At 33.7% G+C, this 25396-nt stretch overlaps 1 protein-coding gene across 1 annotated transcript in view; it reads right to left on the reverse strand.

The window, feature by feature from the left end:
* Positions 1-2821: 2821 nt before the first annotated feature.
* Positions 2822-25396, reverse strand: part of LOC141911574 (uncharacterized) — a 28802-nt gene continuing 6227 nt past the window's right edge. The window contains exons 8-13 of the mRNA XM_074802560.1: positions 7397-7517; positions 6787-6880; positions 5060-5087; positions 4642-4940; positions 4277-4551; positions 2822-3783 (exon numbers count right to left, since the gene is read on the reverse strand). Coding sequence (XP_074658661.1) covers positions 7467-7517 — 51 coding nt within the window. The 3' untranslated portion in view covers positions 2822-3783; positions 4277-4551; positions 4642-4940; ... (1 more) ...; positions 6787-6880; positions 7397-7466. The remainder of the gene's footprint in view (positions 3784-4276; positions 4552-4641; positions 4941-5059; positions 5088-6786; positions 6881-7396; positions 7518-25396) is intronic.

The following is a 25396-nucleotide window of genomic DNA, read 5'->3' on the forward strand; positions in this document are numbered from 1 at the left end:
ACCCGGAAACAATTAGCAGTGTGGGTTTTTCCAGCTGTGTATCACGATCGAGTTCGAGTCCCACACTATCATTTCCAAACAGACTGACTACTGCGGATTATTTTCACAGGTTATTTGTTTTTAAAAGGGTTATAGAATCACTAGAGACAAATGTAAATAGAAGAAACTGGAAAAACTCATTGAATTACGAAAGTTAATTTTCCCCAATTACCGATGCGCGTTCACGTTTAGCTCTCGACGTTGTTTTCCTTTTGTTTTTCGGCTTCTGAATTCCACCTGGTATAGGATTCCTAGTAAAAATCGTCGGTATAGAACCCAGTTTTAGCCTGCGTTGTCCAGGCACAAAGCCAATCGAAGTGGCTATCGTCGATGGAACGATAAAACACTCTTTGTCGAAGTGCTCGCAGCACAGTCGAGAATATGGAGTCGGCTTCCATGAATTCTCTCGTCCACACGCTTTCGTCCACAAACTTGCTAAAAATTTATCTTTAGGAAACGTGTGAAACGATTCCACGCTCGGAACGCTATAGGAATGCTTCTTACAATTCCCGGCGACACAATAAACCATTATGAAGCCGTAAAACGTAACAAAAGAAGAATAAAATAACCGTATAATAGTAGAACGAGTGTAGAACGAGTGTGCACTTCCGAATCAAATGACGTCACTCGCTCATGCGATACTAGCGCTCCCTATCGTCGGGACCGCGAAACGAACACAGATCATCACGAATCAATAAAAGTGTTTTTTTTTAATAAACATTTTGAATATCAGTTTAAAAACTATTGAGAAATGTTTGAAATATGCATATGGACCATATAAGCACATAAACCCAATTTATAAAAATCAATGTGCCAATGACCTTTAAAATGACATGATCATGGTGTCTGCATTTCTGCATTTTTTCTTGTCCTCGGGTCATACAGTTTTGGTCCACCATCTTTATTTCTTACTTCGGTAAGGTTTCTGGTCTTTACAGGACTATCTTTATGAGCTTTCGCTTGATGAAATTTCTGAAGAATCTACAGAAACAAAAATAATTCTATTTTAAAAAGTTCACTTGAATTTAAATTCTGAGTCTTCTTAACTAAACTTACTTGAGTGCATGTAATTTCTGTTAACATCTGACCGTCCTTGCAGTATTTCGTCAGTGCATATAATACTGTCGTTACATGTTTACAGTGTGCTGTAGGACCCTGTCATACAGCACATTCACATTGGGTTTCATGCACTACACCATCCCTTGTTAAGATTATATCGACCTCATAACAAACACCTTTTTCTCATCTCGGCCCAAACAGTTGCAGTAACGTACATATAATAACTGCAATTCAATTCAATGTTATCTTTATTGCACTGCAATAAATCGATAGTTCGGCAGTCGTGATGAATCCGCTGGAACACCCAACCCCCCCCCCCTTCCGCGAATTATTCTAATGAGGAGCCGGTAACACCGTGCGCTCCAATAGATGGCGCACCTGATAGTAGGATAGGATAAATCTAAATAAAGTGCTGTGTTATCCTACTTGTTTCGCTTTAAAAACGCGATATTCCACTCATCTCACGTCATGCCAGCGCAATGTTGTGTTCCTAAATGCCATATAAAAGGTGGACATCACTTCCCTAAAGACGAAACCGTCAGAAAAAAATAGATTCAGGCAGTGAAATTGGCGAGAAAAACTAGGTTGCATCCATGCTCTAAAAATTGGTTTGATGTAGGCCTAATATTTCGTTCGCGATGAACCTGGAAGTAAAATGAATCTACCATGTATCGTTTTGAAATAGAAATACCTTTCAGTTAAGTCTTTTTCCCAGAAACTTACAGATTAGTATCTGTATAGTGGCGCCATCTGGCGCTCATTTTGACCGGCTCCTCATTGAAGTAACTATCAAAATTTTGATATGCTCCCTAGGTGAAGTGGACTGGAGAGGGTGGCATTAACAGAGTGACACATAGTGACATTTACCCCAATCTAATAAAGAGTTGATGTGTCTGGATAATAATTGGTTATGTGGAGAGAAACCAGTATTCAAATTAGTAGATAAATTGGATTTTGAAAGTTTACATATTAGGGCTGTTGGCGTTTATTTTTGGTTAAAACAATAGTGAGTTTGTTATTATACTGAAAGACTAATCTAGTGTCGATGGTGCTTAATGTGGATTTAAAGAGTTCCAAAGTAAGTTAATACGGGATTATAATATTCTTTTGAGCTCTGCGTTTTGTGGACAGGTCATTACGTCCAAAGTGAGAGATTCGGGCCTTGAAATAAGCTTTGTTTAAAATTTTGGATAGGCTTCTTTCTTGAGGGTAGTTCTTATATTTTTGATTTCTTTATCTAAAAACATTTGATCACAAATATGTAGAGCTCGAAGAAATAATCATTAGGCTATTCCAATTTTGATGTTCAAAGGAGTAAATGAGAGAAAAAGAAGATAAGCTTCAACATAAGTCGGTTTTCTTTATACAGATAATTTCAAATTTGTTTTGAATATGACTGAGTACATCGAGAAATGGGATGCAGTTATTTTCTTCCCACTCAAAAGTGAAATTCAAAGTAGGATATAAAGAGTTCAAATAATGTAAGAACCCATGCACATTAAAATCGGGGGAAACTAAACAAAGAATATCATCAATGTAAAGTCGCCAAAGTTTGGGTCTACTTTTGGTGTAAAGAGGAAGAATTTCACTTTCGACATGTTCCAAAAAAACCTGCTAAAACAGGGGAAAGTGGCTTCCCCATAGCCATACCAAAAATCTGTTCAAAAAAGTTGGAAACAAATTGAAAATATAAGTTTTTTGTACAAAGTTCTATCAAGACAATGAAAATCTAAAGTAGGTAACTTTCTCCTAAGAAAGTCCAAAGTAGGTTCTTAAGGAACATTAGTGAATAAGCTAGCAACATCAAATGATATGAATTTATAATGCCCAGGAATAACATTTTTTAAACATTCCAATTAATCATGAGCCAACAACCGGTGAAAGAGTTTTAGCCAAATATTTAGATAGTCTATAGGATGGTGGGATGATCGGTCGAAGCGGAATATCCTTCTTTTGAATTTTCGGAAGTCCGTAGAGATGCGAGAGCGACGATAACCGAGATTTAAATTTGTCAAGCGTTTTGGAAACATCGTCATCTTTAAAATTCGCAATAATGTCCGACAGTCCTTTGTTGAATTCATATTGCATTGTTAACGGGTTCGATTTGAGTTTTTTGTAAACATCCAGATTGTCAAGTAGATCTTGCATTTTAGATTTATACGATTCAATGTCCATGAGCACAATTTTTCCTCCTTTGTCTTTTAGAGATGCGGATTGTTAATTCTGCGAAGTTCACTGAGGGCAGATCGAAACCGGTGCGGGAAAAATTCATTGTGGTGGGTTTCAAGGTCATTGGTTTTTGTATATAGTCACCAGGGGACGTTGAATATTGAAATTGTTAGATTGTTGAGCATTTGAAACCACTTCCCAAGTGGGCCCTGGACCCCTAGTTCGGTTGTTTTATTTCTGTTGGAAGAGTTTAAATAAGCGTATTCGTCAACTGTCTTGCTTTCCCCCTTTGTGGGGCCATCCACTTCTTAAATGTATTTTCTTTTTAGGCGTATTTTCATGTTTATCGTCGTTCGTGGCGGACTCAGAGCTGAAATCTGAGTTCAAGTACATCTGGGAGATAGAGGCTGATTTCGAGTCTGTTTCTGCGTTGCTTGAGTCGTTGTTTGTTGCTGGTGCAGTAGTCAGTTCTTTATCTTCCTCCTCGCTACTGCTCTACTCTTGAGTTCGAAGTTACTATAAACGAAAAGAACATGATTTATCAAATGCTAAATCGTTTGCAAATCAAGTCACCTAAATAAGATATTGTGTGCAGACGGTGAAGGAAATATAAATATCTAACACTAACTGCCAATGCTCACAAACTAATCTGAAATAAAATTTCATTCATAAAAATTTTCTTAAAATACCATAAATGCTCTCAATATCAATCACAATATAAAAATCAAATGACAACGTAGCATGCAAAATTGTGCTGCTAACCACTAATCTACAGGGATTTGAAGAAGGATTGTTGCAAGTCAGTGAAGTCTTTTTTTCAATTTTTATTACCATTGATATGAACTAGAAAATTGGTTATTATGGGGTAGTAGAATGAAATTCCATATTTAAATTGATGCAGCTGTAGTTTCTAAATCTTGATCATTATCTTCAGCCTAAAAATGTAACTACTCAAACTGAAAGTACTCAATAATTTTCGGCCAATTTTGGCTTAACACAAAAAAATTACCGCAATGCAGATTTTTCAATGTTCGGAAAACTGTCTCATGCCAATAAGGCTTCCACAATTTTGACACTGTTCAGTATGTAAATCATCGTCTTCCATCAATGCAAACGGGTCATATTCAACGGCAGCCTGCAAGGGTCTGACATAAATTCTGGATGTTGATAAAGAAAGAAATCTTTCGATGGAGACTGGCCCATTATGCCTCGTCTCTAATTGATTCCTGGTACTGGTGGCGACGGTTAGAAGTTCAATGCGCCTGCCCTCATCTTAGAAATGCTCTGGAAAAAAAAATTTATATTTGAACTTAAGATTCAATTGACTGAATTTTAATACATTCAGGTAAAGTTTTTTCATTAACTTTGACTTACTGATAAATTTTAGCCAGCAAATAGCTGGAATCACCCTCTTTTTCAAATAAAATTATCATTTTCCCCAGTGCATTCGCTTCCAAGCAATCTTTCTCCGGCTGGATTGGGGTACGCCTCCAAGTTGTCAAGTGCAAAGCTAATACCTTTTTTTCTCATGTATAACTATTGATAGCAAAAACAGTAAAGAGTGCATTCTTAACATAGGCTCCGCAAGAACTGGCTTCAATCTTATCAATTTTAACTTGAGTTAGGGCGGTACGGGTGATTACGGTTCACCCTTGCCAAGGTGGAAGCCTAACCTGCAAGGGCAAAATAGATATGCGATATTTGCGTATTCTTAATTGCTTCAGCTTATTTTGAAAAACAATAGCTTAACTAACCAAGTGAGTGAAAACAAGTAAGTGCGATTAATCCTTACCTGGGGATTTGAGTATTGTTTAGTATTCCTGTAAATAGAAGATGAAGAATTGATATTGACTATTTTACTGCTTGTTAGAACAAACCCCAAAATGATAAGATAGCTCGCTGGGACTTAAGTAAGTCTTCATCTCATTTCAAATACTTTTTAGCATTTATATGACTGCCTAAAGATATTGTATAAGTTTCACATCCACGATCTACAAGCACTGGCAGGTTGGTGCAATTTTGACAATGTTTTGAATTTTGAAAACATTATTGCCGTGTAAAACATACTTATGTTCATTATAAGATGCAGTACTATACAATCTACTTCCATGTGTACAGCAATGAAAGAATTGCGCAACATCTTTTTCAAACTGAAAATCTAACAATCCCTATATAGCTGATTTTTTAATACCATTGAGATTTGTGGTTTTATTGGCACCAAAGAAGTTTGCATTATTAGTAGTGTCATGATTTTTGACAGGGGGTATCCTCTCAACAGGTAATTATAAAATTACAAAACTGATGCACTAGTTTCATCCCTTAAACACTGACTTGATAGCCTGCTAATAAATTTCTCCTAGATGAACGATCGAGTTATTTTCGAATGGACTCGTTGAGTACCATGAATGGAACTCTTCAATTTCCCAGCAAACAGCCAGGCAAATGTAGAGCAGGTTGTAGATTAAAAGTTAATCAATTTCTATGATAAAGATCCAGAGTATTCAAAATTACTTTTTTGTCATAATGTCAGCTTGGCTGATTTGAACTTCTGAAACTTAAGTGCCATTCAATAAAGTAATACCCGTAACAAATAAAAGCCAATGACTAAGGTAGGCATTTGGTAAAATACCAGATAAAATGACAGCAGAATATACAAGAAATGCTCTGATTTAATTTCCCATCCAAAATTATCTCTCGACAAGACTCGAGGCAAGCAAGTGACTCTGGAGGTTTAATTGACTGGAGGCAATTATCAATTTGAATAATCTTCTGTCCAATCTACTTCTCAGCATTTGCTGTCTCGCACCACTCTGCTAAGAATTAACAAATACATTTACAATCAGGTTGAAAGATGGCAGCAAAATCAAATCTGAGGGTCCTTTGACTCCAAACACTGCACAACCAGATTCAATTGCTTTTTCACATGGGCGACTGTATCAAGTAGATTACGTAAAGGGGGAAGCGGGTAGTTTAGTGGCCAGTAAATTATGGCATTACCATTATCTACCGCGCATTCCTCTTCATGAAGGCAGTATGGGCAACCGTAAAAACTGTTATACTGCTTAGAATTCTGCAGCATTGAATCACAGGACCAGAGAAGATTGACAATTTTAGTATTGTGATTTCTACCACGTTGGTCAACCCAATTAAGAACTTCTGTCTTCAATGAAATACTTTCATCAACAAAACGTTTAAGGAATTTCCATTCATAATTGGTTTGTCAGTGCCAAACCAAAGACCACACAATAAAATGTTTTTTTCTGTATCTTAGGAGGAAGTTCATCGATTGTACACTGAATAGGCGAAAAACTGAATTTACCAGATTTGAAAATTTGAATGCTGCTGTCTAGCTGATGGAGAGCAGGTATTGTTTTACGAAGATCTCCGTCAATTAGATCGCAATAACTTTCATTGTTAATGTGTTCAGCTTTATAAAGTAAAACCTCGTCCATCAAATTTTTTTTTCAATGAAAAGTTCTCTCAACTGTGTTGCCAGGGGAAGATATATGTAAAAATTACCTGACTTATGGGAATCATCCTCATTTAAAGTGGTTCCACACTGTTCACAACTTTTGCCGGTGTCCACACATTGTGGTCCTATATATTGGCTACACTGCCCACAGAAAAAAATTAATTTGGTATAGGTCTTGCAGATTAAGCGCTAGTTGTAACTGCTTCAAAAACAGAAACTTTGTCCACGGAATGTTACATCGCTCCGGTAGCAAATTTTAAATCAGTAATAAAAGGTCACGAAGACCAATACTGGATGTTTTATGTCGTAACGTATACAAAATTATAAGTAGCGCCGATTCGCCGACTGTTACGTTTGCTCCCTCGTTGAGCGGCATAATAAACTGGTCAAAACTTGATGCAAAACTTGATTGATATAAATATCTTGGCTGGGACATGATGGAAAACATCAGAATAAACCTGTTTCGTGTTTTTAACATAATCGCATTAATGACGTTTAACAATACAAATAGGCTAAATCGTTGGGCGAAAAGAAATTTATTTTCAGCATGAATAAAAATCGTACTAGACAAATTTAACCTAAAAGTATGTGGTCGTCCCAATCGACATCATTATAGAACATTTGCCATCAGATGTAAAACATTATAACACTTATTACCTTGTATAATCTACCAATGCTTCAAGGCCCATCGGCCTGTCGTTTATCTTTTGCTTTCGAAATGGATACCTTATACGGCTACCCGGTAAGTGTTTATTTCCGCTATTACCATACACCATTGCTAAACCAATAGAAGTAACAAAATCATTATATCTGGTTTAGGATCACAGGTATAGGTTTGGGGCTCTTGACCATTAATAACACACCTAATTAAGGCAGAGACACCCCACCGTTGCAGCGGGAGACCTTGTAAATAATTATAATCATGAGTGTGATTAGAGAATTAGTGAAGTTTTAGCGGAGGAGCTGAAATCTGTCAACCACCGAGACCGGGACTCAAACCATTGATCTCTCACTTGCCGAGTGATTGCTGTACCACTTCTGCCATCAGGGTGACTTGCAGGTTGTCGCCCTAACTCTCAATTCGTTCAATGCTTCCTGGCACAGGCTACTGTTAGGATCACAGATAGAGTTTTGGGCGCTCTTGACCATTGATTACGCACCTAATTAACGCAGAGACACGAGAGCTTGTAACTTGTTATATAATACTGTGTGTGATAAGAGAATTAGAGAATTACTAGTGGACGAGCGAAAATCTGGGTTAGATAGGTTCCGATAGGTTTAGAGTCTAAAGGACCCAGAAGGTTATGATAGGGAAGGGCGTTAGGTGCTAAATGTGGTTAAAACATTCGGTTTGTTCTAGCGAGCTCGGTGGTTTAGTGGGATGACTCTGCGCTAGTAATTTACTGGCCCTGGTTCGAGTCTTGCTCTGTGTCCCTATTTTCTCTAACTCTATTCTCGATACTTCCCTTGAATTTTTTTTTACACTTACAATAAATGATATTTTCTTAGTTTTTACGATGAATGTTCATATAGTTATATATTTCAACATATATGAATGTAAAGATATGATTTAGGTAGTACACAATATACACTTGTACGATTTTCTGGAATCGATGATATTTTCTTAGCATTTACAGTGAATGTATACATAAAGTATTATCTAATGTAATTTCAACTTATGTCTGTGAAAGTAATATGATTCAGGTAGTTCACAATTTACATTTGTACTATTTTCTCGATCTGTAGACTTTCAATAGGGCGCTTTTGATTCCAACGCATTCACAATGGAACCATCATCGGCAGGAAGAATCGCACTCAATCCAGTTATTTGTCTTTTTGTTCTTGACATCGCAGTGATTCATGTATGTCAGCTACGTGTACATTGCAAATTGATTCTTGAAGTGACAGTTCATTCATTACGCATTGTTTTTACAAAAGAAGCTACATGTTTTGTTATCGGATTAGGTACCTGATCTCTGCTCATTTGGTCTTGCCAATATCACTCGACGTGCCCGAAGCCATGGTTCAAAGTTTTCGGTGACTAACTATATACACTCCTGCTTAAAATTTTCAAAATTCATTTCAATATGAATCTCATGTTTTCTCTTACCAGCACTCGGCTATTCAATTGATTCTATGATTACTTTCTTGGTAGACTCTGAAATGAAATCTATTCAATATGATTCTCAGTTTTTTTTCTTTCTATTTACCGGTGACTTTTATTCACGTGATGGTAATTTTTTTTTTAAATTGAGTTGTTAAGGTATTTTGCCTGCACTCGGTTCTTCAAAGGAAATTTGTTCAGGAGACTCGGGTGTTTATGCACCACTCGGTGTTTCAAATGACATTTTGTTCAGGAGATTCGGGTATTTGACCTGCACCACTCGGTGCTTGAAATGACATTTGTTCAGGAAACTTAAGTATTTCACCTGCACCACTCGGTTCACAAATGACACCGGTTCAGGAGACCTCGGGCCAATTCCATCGATCCCTTCGTCTTCTTGGACGATCTTGGACATTTTCGAAGTCGTGGCTCAGAATTTTCTGGAAAAAAAATATTTCTTCAATAACGATTGAACGGTGATAGGATTTCCACTCATTTCGAACAACATACATACCAGCGAATAATCCGTCGACAATTTCGGTTGGTATCTCAGAAAGTGGAATTACTGCCGACGATACATTACTTCCCCCGATCCTCGAATGTTGCCCACAACGTCCCCTCATCTCCAAAACCCCATCCTTCAGCTTTTTCTCGCTTATTGTTATAGTTGATTGCCTTGGCCGCAGTTCGGCGCTCAAGTTTCTTATCCAAACGGCAACACGGCGCTCCTGTTTGCTGTTTAGTGAATGATGAGTGATGAGATGAAATTTATATTTTAACTTAAGATTCAATTGACTGAATTTTTAATACATTCAGGGAAAGTTTTTTCATTAACTTTGACTTAGTGATAAATTTTAGACAGCAAATAGCTGGAATCACCCTCTTTTTCAAATAAAATTATCATTTTCCCCAGTGCATTCGCTTCCAAGCAATCTTTCTTCGGCTGCATTGGGGTACGCCTCCAAGTTGTGAAGGGCAAAGCTACCACCTTTTTTCTTATGTATAACTATTGATAGCAAAAACAGTAAAGAGTGCATTCTTAACATAGGCTCCGCAAGAACTGGCTTCAATCTTATCCATTTTAACTTGAGTTGGGGCGGTACGGGTGATTACGGTTCACCCTTGCCAAGGTGGGAGCCTAACCTGCAAGGGCAAAATAGATATGCGATATTTGCATATTCTTAATTGCTTCAGCTTATTTTGAAAAACAATAGTTTAACTAACCAAGTGAGTGAAAACAAGTAAGTGCGATTAATCCTTACCTGGGGATTTGAGTATTGTTGAGTATTCCTGTAAATAGAAGATGAAGAATTGATATTGACTATTTTACTGCTTGTTAGAACAAACCCCAAAATGATAAGATAGCTCGCTGGGACTTAAGTAAGTCTTCATCTCATTTCAAATACTTCTTAGCATTTATATGACTGCCTAAAAATATTGTATAAGTTTCACATCCACGATCTACAAAGCACTGGCAGGTTGGTGCAATTTTGACAATGTTTTGAATTTTGAAAACATTATTGCCGTGTAAAACATACTTATGTTCATTATAAGATGCAGTACTATACAATCTACTTCCATGTGTACAGCAATGAAAGAATTGCGCAACATCTTTTTCAAACTGAAAATCTAACAATCCCTATATAGCTGATTTTTTAATACCATTGAGATTTGTGGTTTTATTGGCACCAATAAAGGTTGCATTATTAGTAGTGTCATGATTTTTGACAGGGGGTATCCTCTCAACAGGTAATTATAAAATTACAAAACTGATGCACTAGTTTCATCCCTTAAACACTGACTTGATAGCCTGCTAATAAATTTCTCCTAGATGAAAGATCGAGTTATTTGCGAATGGACTCGTTGAGTACCATGAATGGAACTCTTCAATTTCCCAGCAAACCCTTCAAATAAAAATGATGATGTAGACCATAAAGGTCCACATCGCCTGACACAGTCAGGCAAATGTAGAGCAGGTTATAGATTAAAAGTTAATCAATTTCTATGATAAAGATCCAGAGTATTCAAAATGACTTTTTTGTCATAATGTCAGCTTGGCTGATTTGAACTTCTGAAACTTAACCCTTACAATACCGACCGGCTTGGTGAACGCGTCTGTACCGAGGGTATTTTGGGGGGTTTTTTTAAACCTCTGTAAACAGTAAACCAAGCATTTACCATAGAAAACTCCTATACCATGTAGTCAAGTACTTATAGGACTTGTTTCCAAAAAAAAATTCAATTTTGTGACCTTGAGGTCAAGGTCACGTGATCCAAGATGACCGCCACGTCAACATTTTTGTAATTATTTTACAGTAAAACTGCTGTAACTTTCAAAATAGTGCACTAATTCACTCAATTCCAACTGTAAATGATGGCTATGAATGTTTTCCTTTATTTATGAGCAATTTGAATGCTATCTGACAACTAGAAGTATTGTCTTTTAGGACTTATGTCTCATAAATTACGGTGGAGCAATTTTCATGTGCAACGAAAATTGAAAATTCATCCTCAATGTAACAGCTGACCAATCATTTTCCAGAAATAAATCATATAAAGGTTAGTCCAGAAGAGTTTAGTAATTCATTTGGATCAAAAAAACATAATACAGCTTTCTTGATTGATGACCTTGACCTCAAGGTCACATGACCTAAGATAAACATGAGCATTGAATCGAACCTCAATTTTTACTCAAATTGCTCCATCTTTCAAGACAATTCATGAAACCAATGTATTTCAATTGTAAATGAAAGCTATGTGTATTACCTTTATTGAGAATAAAGGAGAAAACAAATAAACTTGTAGATAGCTTTCTTTCTGGTAATTTATATATATGTTGCCTCACTTGAAGTCTAACAATTTTCTTATTATTCAACTGGACCAACTCGACATACAAAAAAGTACATGTATAAGCTTAGTACTTACATAGAACTACTGTCCTGAGTAGTCTAGCTTGGTATGATACTGTTCAAAACAGTCCCCTTCAATGTGAAGGCCAGGCTGATCAACACAAGTCTTACAAATGAATGAAGTCTCAACTGGTTTTCCACTGGGTTGCCGAATTCCCCGGTCATAACAAACACGGAATTGCTTGGTCTTCCAACGTTTGCCACTGTCTTGAAATTCGCGCACTGCTGGAAAGTGACGTCCTGTCAGTCTAGTTACGGTAGTTTGGCGCAAAACAGTTTTGTTCAATCTGGGACTCGATGTCAGCAGTACCGCAATCGTGTCATGTAGAAATGTTAGAAACGTGTTACTCTCGGCGGCAAACTGCTCATAAAGTTTGTGAGCATTCAAAGCAGCTAATATAACCAGGTGTAAAACTAGCTTATGGCTCCACTTGTATGACCTACGCAATGTCAGAATGCTGTGTAGCTGTTGATCAGTCAGATCGACGCCGCCCATTTTATGGTTATAATCGATGATGCATGTAGGTTTGAGTACACGATTACCCAAACGGTCAGGTTTACCTGTATCCGCAGTTTGAGCACCATGCTTGGTGGATAATAGATGAACTATTTTCGGCTTTTTGTTACTTTTGTCTTTCGTCGCCCTGTATTTTATCGCTAATACATTTTGCGTGTTGTCGCAATGAAACAACGATTCTCCCTTCTGGATATCTTCAACTTTTAGATCAGCAGGAAACATTTTCCTAGTTGGCTTACAGGTACCACATATATACGTGTCTCTGCTCAACAGCCATACTGCAAGAGACGGTGATGTATAATAGTTATCAAGCCAAATGATTCGGCCATTGTCCAGATAGCGATCGCATAATGTTCCGACAATTTTCTCACTGGCCGATAACTCGTCAAAATCAGGCAGTGCGGCGCCACAATACACAATAAAATCTAGTGTATAGCCAGAGGATGTACATAATTTATACAACTTGATCCCAAATCTTACGCGTTTCGTTCTAATGTACTGTTTGAATGCTATTCTTCCTTTATACAGCATAAGGGACTCATCGACACAGAGGTCTTCACTAGGCTCATACACTGTACGAAAGCGCTCGCAAAATTTATCAATCATTGCTCTCACTTTGTAGAGTCGATCCCGATTTGGATCATTGATATCTGGCATGTTGGCATTGGTCGCGAAGTGGAGAAATCACATAATAGCTTGAAATCTGTTTCGTGTCATGCATTCACTAAAGATCGGGCTATGATAAAGTTCGTCAGTACTCCAATGCATGTGGATGCGTGGCTGGTGGTTTATGCCCATGAGCAGATGCAGCCCAATAAAAGTTTTCATTTCGGCCAGGTCTACATCTGTCCATTCAAATGGCATATCACCTTGCATAGCGGTTTGTTTCTCGAACGATATGATCGATGATATCATCAGTGACAAGCAAATTGAAGTATCCATATGGTGTCGCATCATTTGCCATGCGAACGCGCATGCGTTCAACAGCGGTAAGATTCAGTTGTTTCGGTCCTGTATATTCAGCTGGTTGGTTCACTTTCTGCCAATCCCAAGGTGGCTGCCTTGGGTGCTGTGGTGCTCGTCCACGCAGGGACAGGGGCAGGATTCGCAGGTCCAGCGTTAGCATTAGCGTTAGCAGCATCACCTTGTCCACGACTGCGACCACGCCCTCGTGGCCTGCCTCATACTTGCCCACGTGCCCTGCCCCTGCCTCCTCGTACTACCGGCGGATTGGGATTGGCAGGATTGGCATTCCCACCATGTCTAGGTCTGCCTCGCCGCCTTGGTGCAGCTGCTCGAGCTGGGACATTGTTATTAGGTGTCGGTGCCGGTGCCAGTGCCGGTGCTGGTGCAGGAGGGATAACAACATTGTTGACAAATGCATCAACAGCTGCAGTTGCTGCAGCTGCAGTAATGTGATTGTAATTATTGTCAGAATCACTTGAGGACACTGTATCTGTAGGCCTATGTATGTGGTGGTGTGGTACGGACAAGTGCACCAAGGCCGCGATCCCTTGTACAGCCCCGTGTGGGTAATGTGGGTTGAGCCCTCACCCCATCATCACTACTGTCCAAGTCACTACTAGCATGACAAGGGGGGTCTGCATCATAATTTTGTGTTTCCCCATCAGAATTTGATTCCAAGTCATTGTTTTCACCGTCTGAATCATTCTCACCATATTCATCATAACTTTCACTTTCGTTATCACTGTCACCATCAGCTATGACACGTAACAGCGTCTCGTTTACAGAAAATCGTTTTTTGTGGGCGCAGCCATGTTTTTTGTGAGATTAGTTTGTTAGAAAGACACTAGTGGCAGCACGTGATGGTGGAATTCAAATTGTCCTTAGGAGAAGCAAGTAAAGCGACCCCGTAGATACTACGGGTCAGGTACAGCACACTGGCTGTATATCCCGTAGATACTACGGGTCAGGTATTGTAAGGGTTAAGTGCCATTCAATGAAGTAATACCCGTAACCAGTAAAAGCCAATGGCTAAGGTCGGCATTTGGTAAAATACCAGATAAAATGACAGCAGAATATACAAGAAATGCTCTGAATTCATTTCCCATCCAAAATTTTCTCTCGACAAGACTCGAGGCAAGCAAGTGACTATTTGCAGGTTTAATTGACTGGAGGCAATTATCAATTTGAATAATCTTGTTTCCAATATACTACTCAGCATTTGCTGTCTCGCACCACTCTGCCAAGAATTAACAAATACTTTGTAAATATTCAACTGTGAAACTTTCTATCAGGTTGAAAGATGGCAGCAAAATCAAATCTGAGGGTCCTTTGACTCCAAACACTGCACAACCAGATTCAATTGCTTTTTCACATCACTTTTTCGCTTAATATTAATTTTATTTGAAAATATGTATGAAATCTAAAAAGTGATAACATCAATGGTAAACTTGGTTTGTTTAAATGATCATTCCAACTAATTCCATATCCTGTTGTTGCGCAATAAACAGAAAAATTTAATTGGTTCTGCCAATACTTCATATTAGATTTTAATAACCATTGTTTTGCCTCATTTAAATTTTTGAAATTAATTGTATACACATAAAATTTATTCTCCATCTTTACATGAAAATTATTACTTTCAGTAACATAAATATATAAATCAATTAATGAATTTAAAACTTCATTTCTATATGTAATATCTTTATTAAAATCTATTGCTGGAATATTATATTTAATTGATTTATTATATTGGAAAGCTTTTGGAAAACTATCTGCCATTTATATAATTAAAAAATTAATAATTTATTAATTCTTTTAATAATTTATCTTGTTCTTCAACTGTTATATGACCATTTAAACTTATTATATAATCTAGTGTATTCTTTAATTTATTAATTTCTTTTATATTAGTTTTAATTTTTTCTTTATTACTTTTTATATTTAATTTTGAACTTATACCAGTTAAAACACTTGGACTTAATCCTAATACACCAATTGATATAGCTAAAGGTGTTAATGGACTGAATATTGCTAGAAATGTTATTACAGAACTAATTGTAACCGAACCACTAATAATAAGATAATATATAATTTTACTTTTTAAATATTTATTCTTTTTTATCTTTAAGTCACTTTCAAATTCTAATATTTGTTTTTCTAAATTTATTTTTAATTTAGTTTTATTTATATCATGAGGAATAATATCAATACTATCAACTTTATCTTCCATTTATTTAGAAAAAAATTACTAATTAGTAAATTTATATGCTACAAATATAACGATAACAGTTCCACCTAAAATCCATATTATTTCATATTTCTGTTGTTCTTTACTTGGGGTATAATAATCTGATAATTTAGGTTTGAATAGATGTAATTTTTCTTTATTTGTTACTGCGTTATATAAACTGATTGAAAATCTCTATGTGAAATCATCTGATCATATAATTCCTTGTTAATATAATCCATATCGTTTTGTCTCTTTTCTCAATATTCTTCAGCTGCTTTATTGTATTTCTCTAATGCTAAGTTATGTCTTTTTTGTTCTGTTAATGATCCATTTTTATCAATATGCTTAAATAAATAACCACCACCAGTAAATGCTAAAGCGTTAGCAATTGCCGATCCTATAATAGTTATAACTGCAGAAGCCATTTATTTAGTAAAATAATTATGTATTTATATGGGAGGAATATATTTTTGTTTTTCCAAATAATCAATAGTTAAATTAGATAAAGTAACTGCTAATGTTAATTTTAAAATATCATTGATATCAAATCTATCAACATTAACACTTCCCATTTTGAATACTTTTTTTAATACCATTGAATAACCAACAGTTCCAACTGATAATAATGCTCCACTATATAAACCAGTTATTATCCACTTATTATCACTCATTTATTAATCAAAAAAATTACTATCTTCAAAATATTTAGTTATCTTAGTGATGATTAATTCAACATTTATTTCATTACTACTTTTATGATTATCATATATTTCGGTTAATATGTTTTTAATATCATCTATGATAAAATCTTCATCTTATTCATAAAATCTTAAAGATTCTCTAATTAAATTAGTAATCTTTTCTACATTTAAAGTTTCTTTATATATTGTTGTTTCATACTCAAATGTTGTTTCATTAGAAAATGCAATATTTTTGATATGTGTAATTACATCATTAATGTTAAATTTCATTTCTTTCTCACGTTTAAAATCAAATCCAAAACATATACTCGGTCCAACAGTTATATTCATTTATATAGTGAAAAGATTACTCTTTACATCTTATAACTAATTCATAAATTACAGGAAAGTTATTCAAATCAATTAAATAACCATTATGATTTTTTATTTCTAATTTAAAATTATTGAAATGTGGAATACAAGGTTTAAAATCACATTCAGTTAAATTATAATTTATTTGCGTTCCAAATTGTTTAACATTTTTTAATGGTAAAATATTTAATATACTAGAATTACAAATTGTATCTTTAGTTGCTTCAAATGTTTTTGTTGGGTCAATTAAATTGCAATAAATATAAAAATGTGTAAAAGGTATTAAGTTTGATCTACCTTCTGAGTATGCTGTAACAATATCTGGGTTAATTCCTAACAGTTTACCTAAAGGTTTTCTTACTGTGAATTTAAATTGTTCGTCATTAGCTAACCTAATCTTTATTTTATTAGAACTATCACTTTTTAAAATTGTAATACTAAATCCGGAATCACTTCCTAATTTAGCTCGAGCTTTTCTATTAATTTCTTGTGCTAATGTATCTAAATTATATAATCCTGGTTTTAAATATATAAAAAACCATTTATTCCTTTTTTTGTAAAAGATTGAAAAAATTAAATGTTCTAGACTTTTATCCGATATATTGTAAAATGAGTTACATAAACTTATATTTACTAATTTTAAATCAACACAATTATTTAATTCTCTATCTAATTGAACTATTAAATTATGTGATTTATAATTTGTAAGTTTTCTAGAATCAACAAATATTCTGTATTCTTTTAATTCTACCATTATTTATAACATAAAAAAATTACCGCTCATCACTAAAAATAAATTTTAATAAAATTTTTCCTTAATAAATGGATGAGAAGATACCATGCGAAATTTTTGGTGAACTTCTAAGAAAAAGTAATATGGCTCGACATATGAAAAAACATGATGAAAATTATAAACCCCCTAAACTAAACTGTCCAAAATGTAATAAATTATTCTCAAGAAATTATGTTAAAAAACATTCAGAGAAGTGTAAAATTAATGGCGCAACAGCTAATGTTGATAGTAACGAAAGTAATAGTAATTCTGTTGAAGTTGAACCTGAAGTTATTTGGAAAAGACCTTTCTTATTCTATGATAAGGATAATATAAAAGATCATTTCTGTGAGCCTTGTCGAATAAAATATAGCCCTGAAAATATAGAAGATTGGGAGAATCATCAATTTCGTAAAGTACATATACAGAGCTGCCAACCTTGATTTCATCTTTGGCTGAACACATGTCCAGATTTATCAGTATTTTCAAAAATTTTCCAGTAGTCCCAAATTTTCAAAACAGAAAACGCTTAAAAAGTCAGTATTAAGTTATCAAAAGTCTGTATTACAATTAACACATAGAACGTTATTCATAATAGAACAAATTCTATTAAAATATATTAAAATATATTGAAATACTTCAGTAACAGAAATATTATTGATTGTCGAGATCACAATTAACTAAAATTAACAGTCACAGTAGAAAAACACAACAAAACTTTTGTTTGTTGATAAACTAAAATAAAACATAACATAACATAGCAGTAACAATAATAATACTAAATTTATGATCAGGCACTAGATAATGCCAGTGTGTTGCGATTAATGATTTTTTAATGACAACCTGGTTGTAGATTTGCATTTTCTTAATAAAGTTTCACTATGATTATTCGAATGGCATATCCCACCACGTGACTTCAAAAGCATCAGTGCCTCCAGAGTATCTGGAGCAAGGCAAGAACGAAAATCTGTCTTATTTTTACGGACGGTACTGAACACGCGTTCACAGCAGGCATTGGCCACTGGTATCAGAAGAATTATCATCATGAGTCTGGGAAGCACATTAAATCTAAAAAAGATGACAGACAAGATGCTCATTGATAAGAATCTAATATATATGACATAAAGTGTTACACTAGACATGAATGAGCCTATGTACCTTTGAGATCCAGTACAATCAATAAGCTGTGCCATCAGTTTCCACTGTTCTTCGGCTGGTCTATGAACAGGACCAGAGCTATAATCTTTAGCTATTTGACTGTCAGGAAACATTTTGCGAGCCAATTCCCCGACATGGTCAGCTGCACTAATAGGAATATTGTGCTCGACTAAGAACTCACAGAACATCGTTTCAGCACGAATAACAGATAGGTCTTCTTTTTTCACGAAAAATGATGTTATATTCTTAGATTTATTCAAAACTTTGGCAGCTTCCGAATGTTTACTTGTGGCCATGTGTCTATGGATATCGTCGACGCCACCGTAGGCTACCGTAAAATCGCTTTTACAGTAGGCGCAGAAGGCATGATGTTTGGACTTACTACTCTTTTCAATACACGGATATTTCATTGAATATTCCTCCCGAAACTTTTGCATTCTACGCTTTTTCTTTGCAGGGCAAGCCGCTTTAGTATTCAGCTCCGAAACATCAGAATCAGACGATTCTGAATCAGATCCTACCGAAATCAAAAGGCCGGTCGCCATTTTGTCAACAAACTTCTGACACCGTACTAGTGCGCCATCTTCACTTCAATGAAGGTGGCGCACTAGTACGGTGTAAGAGAAATTAGATAAGGACCGGCGGGGTCCTCGGGGATGGGTCTGACTATTTCAGATGGCTGGGAGTCACCTTCATTTCGGTCAACGAATTATACATTTAGACTTCACCTACGATGTAACGTAGCACAATACACTGGGTTCGAATCCCGTAAATCGTTCCAGGAACTCGGTCCCTCAGCGCAATTCGTTCAAACAAAATTCCCATTTTTTGTCTGAATGAAATTCAATTTAATGACCAATAGAAACTTATTTCCAATCAGGAGATCTGCTAACCAAAAGGAAATTCCTTAAAAAGTCCTCGTAAATTACATTCAACTTGAACAAAAATATAAACTAAAACCATATATATGTACCATACAAACTTTTTTATTTCACAAATTTCTAAATTTGAATAAACACCACATTGTTCTGATATAAATCAAATTACACAATTTTAAAATTTGAATATACATGTACATAGTTCTGATTGACTTGGAAATTTGAAAATTGGATTACAACACGGCCTTACAGCATTTTAATAGTGCATACGGTTCAGATGATGTTAGGTGACATTGAGTACAATATGGTGAATATTACAAGTCGTTGATATACAAATATGGTGATTGACAAACATTTCTCTACAACGATCGGGTTACTAAGATATAAAAAATTATTATGTGTAAAAAGTTAAAAAGCAAACCAAAATGGCCAAAGTGTGCAGAAACCTGTTGCCGAAGTGTGCAGAAAATAAATGTTATCATTATATATATATATATATATATATATATATATATATATATATATATATATATATATACCGGTATATATATGCCAATGAGTCAACACATTTACAATGGACAAAAATTTTCCACAACTTTAAATGTTCCTATATTAAAATAATTAGCATATTTTTTATGTAACTAATCGACACCACATTTGTGCTGTGTAATGATCCCAATAACCATTATCAAAAATACATCATATACATGTTATATGGAGTATTAGACAAAAACATTAAGTCAAAAAGCAGTAAGTGAAAGAGAAAAAAGCATGTTGCACCCCCCAACAAAAATATGTTTTGGTATTAAGTCCATTCAAGTCAAGCATTTATAGAATTAAAAATATAACCAGAAAATTATAGTTTAAGTAGGCTAGGCCAAGCAAAACTGGCAGCTTGTCAAAGCGGCATCATAGGGGGGGGGGGGGGGCGATGAAGCATCTGCCCCCCATAATTTTGGGTACGACCTAATTTTTTGTAATGATCACCATTAGGCTATATATTGTGATTTCGCTGAAATTAAATGAAGTGGTTTGCCCCAATAATACCCGTAATTCCGGTGACGCGCGCCTGCATGTATTAGCCTATAGACATACGATCATATCGAAAAACAGTACAGGAAGGCTTATTCGTACTGGTGCATATATGCTGTTTGCGAGGCCATATGTCAACACGACAAGTGTTTTCTTAACACAACACTCATCAGCTTATAAGTTATTATACTGTACTATAGGCCTAGATAGATAGAACAGAAAACAATTAACAAGACTAGAGTCAGAGAGACATTAAAATTACGGTAAAAGATAAACATACCACCACAATATTCAGAGAAATTTTCCTTCCACCAGACGCACCACTTAGTTCTTGACTTCAATTCGTGTTCATTGATGAGTGATGACACCGCCATAAAATCATGACAATCATGACGACAATAAGACGGATCGGAAGATGAAGTTGAATCGTCCGCCATTTTAGGTACGTAGGTAAAGTCTAAATGTATAATTTGCAGACCGAAATGAAGGTGACTCCCAGCCATCTGAAATAGTCAGACCCCTCGGGGATGAACAAATGAAGATCGTCGATCATCGGGCCAAACTCCACCCTCAACTTACAAGTTTGATTGAGAGAAAATGAGGAAAAACGAAGTAAATTGCTTTAAAAAGACATTTTGTCAATCCGTAATATATCAATTTTTTCCGTACTCTCTGGTGAAAATATCCGTAATGATTTTTCAAAAAACGGAACCCCGTATTTTGTCACGATTTTCCGGAACTGTTACGGAAAAATCAGAACGGTTGGCAGCTCTGCATATAGATAAAATTTCTAATTAATTTGAAACTGAATTCAATGAAAGAAAAAATAGTTTATTAGAAAAAATAAAATATGAGAAAACGTTACCAGATAATAAAGAAACAGTTGAAAAGTTAGAAAAACAATATAATGAATTAACAAGAAAAACATATTATTGTAAATATTGTAAATTGATTATTACAACAAGTAATTCAAATCTACATAATAGAACAATAAAACATAAAGAAAACGTAAGAAAATACCAGGAGCTTAATGAAGATTTATTACCAATAAATTATAAACGAAAATGTCCACAATGTAGTTATGCGACCTTAAGGCAAGAAGGTACTGTGTTATTTTGTAATGAATGTGGATGGCAAAAGAATTTATGGGGTGAAGAAAAAACGAGATTTTCTCATAGAACCAAAATTAAATAATCTTGATGAAATTTTTAAAATATTTTCTATAGAAGATCATACACCAGAATATAAGCAATGGCTTGAAAAAATGAAAATAATAGAAAATGAAAATGGTGAAATAACTAAAAAAGATATTATAAAAACAATTATTCCATCAACATTTAACACAAAACAAAAGAAAATGTATTTATATTTATTATTTAACGATTATTATGAAAAACCGAAATTAACAGAAGAAGATATGGAAAAGATAAAAAAAATATTCAAACAAATATTAATGTATCATTTGGAAAATAGAATAACAGATTCAATTAATTATGAATTCTTTTTAAATAAGATTGTAAATTATTTAAACATAGATATTATAATTCCATTTGACGAATTAACAAACAAAAAGAAACAAAGAGAGCGAGATGAAATGTGGTACAAGATAGAACTATATTTAAATGAGAAAAATGAAATGGAAGAACCTAAACAAATTATACAAGAACAATTAAATGAAAATGAAGAAGCCAATAGTGATTTCGAGTATGATGATATTGATTTTATGTTTTAATGGCCATAAGGTAATGTTTTTATACCATCATCTAAAATATGCCTTTTATCATCAAATGGATTTAAACTAGTTTTTTCAACTTCATTAATGTACATCTCGTGATCTTCTGATCTTAAACAATTCATTTTATGTTTCATTACAATTGATTTATATAAACACTTGAAATTCTATATGTTTATCAACCACATGTTTTGTTATTCCTTTTAACTTTTTAGCTTCATGATCTTTTGTTCTATAACTATACATTTTACTTCTTATCCCAACAAATTCAATCATTTCATCACCCCCTAATTCATCTTTAAATTAACCAGGAATGTTTTTATTATCATTGCTAAATAGTTCATGATCTTTGGGATAATTGCTAAAATCAAAATGATGTTTTAAAGTTTTTAAGTCTTTTGTTAATTGGAATTAATGGGAACCCAGAATTGAATGTTCCATCATCTGTTGATAAATCATAAACATAGTCAGTTGGGTTATATATTTCAAATAAATCTTTAACTTCTTCTGTTAACTCATTTTCTACATGGCTTAAATTAAAGCAATTTGGTTTAGATTTAATCAATCCAATATTCATATTAATCCTAATGAACTGCATAATATATTCAATCCTGATATAGCAACTTTTCCTTTTTGAGCTAAAGATATTGTTTTGCGGTTTTTGAAACTTTTTGAACCATCTGCAGCATAGAATCCAATGAAGAACCATTTTCTTAAATTATTTTTTGCATTTAATACATAATCTGGAACTATCTTTTCTTTTGTTGAAGTATTACTTTTAACTATTGCATGAATATAGAATTCATCATTATATTTTATAGCAAAATCTTTAGGATTATTTACAAGTATTCTATAAACTGCTGTTGATTTCATAACATCCATGATTTTAAATGTTTTATTTGGATAAACTTCTTCACAGAATTTCTTAATTCTTTCTAATAATTTTAAGTCTTGATTGCATAAATACCAACAATATTGAGTGCGATTAACATAATTATACACACCTGCTGAACCATCACCCATGAAAAATCCTTTGATAAAATATTCTTTTTCTTCTAATGTTTCGGGTTCTATATTATAAATATTATCAATAATTTCATCGAATGACATATGATTCATTCTTTGGAAAAATCTTTTATGTAATAATTCATCTCCAATTTCTATATCAGTTGGTTTTATTTCATCGCCATTTCGTTTAATTAAACTATGATCTTCTGTAACATCTACAAATCCAAATTTAGTTCTTACTCTATAGATTTTCTTATTTGTTTTATGTCTAATAATATTCTTTAATTTTTTCCATCCATTTCTTGTCCAAACATCCATTAAACCATTTATTTGTATTAATTCTTTTTCACCATATGAAATATAACATTCATTTTGTTTTGGATTTATTTCTGAAATTCTTCTTATCAATATTTTATCATTACATTTTTATAATATTGGGGTGTCAGCTGTTACAGAATCAAAATATAATATTTCAATATGCTTTTCCCCAAAAAGTGGTTGTAAAACATTATAATAAAAATCATACATTAATAATTTTGATACTTCTAAAACAGTTGAACCAATGAATATAGGTTTATCAAATTTCATTGACGTTCTTTTTAATTTAACTGCTGTTAAATAATCTTCAAATCTTTTATTTCCTAAATGTCTAGGACTTGATTGTAAATGTCTTAATCTTTCAGAATTATTTACTAATTCAATATCATTTCTATTTCTAATATTTTCACATGTTTTACCATGAAAACTATTGTTCATTAATTTGAAGAAATCTTTTTCAAAATCTGTTTTTGATATGGTTCTCTGTTGAGTATTGAAATCTTTTCTTTAATTTCATTCCTTGTTTTAGATAAAATTTTAACATTCTATAATGAACAATATAATTGTATTTATTATTTTGAGTAAGTATTAATTTTTCTGTAAAAACATGATCTTTCGGTTTTATTTTCTTCTGGTATTCACTTAAATAACTATCATCTACAGTTAAATGTTCTGGGCAATAAGGTAAGTTTCTTGTTTTAAACTTTATATTTTCAGGATATTCTAAATCAACTACAAAGAAATAACCAATTGGTGCTTCATCTTCTAAACTCATAATTGCGCTTTCCCAATCAGTTTTATCACCATTTTCAACTTCTGTTAATATAAAATTTTTATATGGTTGAGGTTGCATCATTGCCCAACCATATAAATTATTGGCGTCAATATATAATAATTTATATTCATCATTTGCTTTAAAATATCTCCCATAACACCACTAATTCCACCTCTAATTGATTTTTCAAATAATAAAACCATATCTGGTTCTTTTAATAAATCTAATTCTACATTTGTATATTTTAAACCACATTGCCAGGTTAAACCAGGACTAGAGTAGCATTAACAAGGATCAACATTAAAATGATTCAAATTAACTTCTCTAAATTTTTCAAATATGTCAGCCAATATCATAACATCTGATTTTAAATATAAATCAACTAATTCACCATGATTTTTCATCTTAAAATGGTTCCAAATATTTAATGTTCTATTAAACACTTCGTCTTTCACATACTCCTCTTTTAATTGATCATAAAATTGATCTTTTAATAATTCTGTTACATTAAAATCATTGTGTGTTTTATAAAATGAATAAGGAATTGCGCCTTTATATCTCAATAATTTAAAATCTTGTTCATTTGGATAATAATATCGAGTTATAACAAAATCATTATCAACTAAACTTTTTGATAAATTATCTAATGAACTTGCTAGAAATCTATAAGAATCTAAAAATCTAATGCAACCAAATTGAAATGAAATATAATTTTCAGATTTTTTAGCTAATAGTTTAAAATCATATTTTCTTACATTTACACCACTCATAGCATTATATTCTTCTATTTCTTGATAAATTGCGCCCAATTTCTTTGATAATTGTTTTATAAATAGATGGGTATCATAGCCTGATAAATTATGAAATAATATTGGTACGAAATTAACTTTCTTAGCTTGTAAATTGCAATCTTCATGAGCAGCTCCACGATATTTTGAATTTAAATGATCATGATCTCTAACTTCTTTATCAAATGAATAAAAACGTTTTTCACAATAACAACAATGAGTTGCATAATTAAAATCAATTTCATCTTCTTTTGTCATAACTATTCTTTTATTTTTGTTTAATAATTTTGCAAAATCACTTTCTAATTCAATCATTTTGTCACAAAAATCATTAACTACATCTTCACCTCTAAAAGAAATATATTGACTTTCATATAATTCGGGATAATTTGATTTGATGTAAATTCCATAAGCAGCA

The sequence above is a fragment of the Tubulanus polymorphus genome, chromosome 10 (assembly GCF_964204645.1).
Source record: "Tubulanus polymorphus chromosome 10, tnTubPoly1.2, whole genome shotgun sequence".
In the NCBI taxonomy this organism is placed as follows: Eukaryota; Metazoa; Nemertea; class Palaeonemertea; order Tubulaniformes; family Tubulanidae; genus Tubulanus; species Tubulanus polymorphus.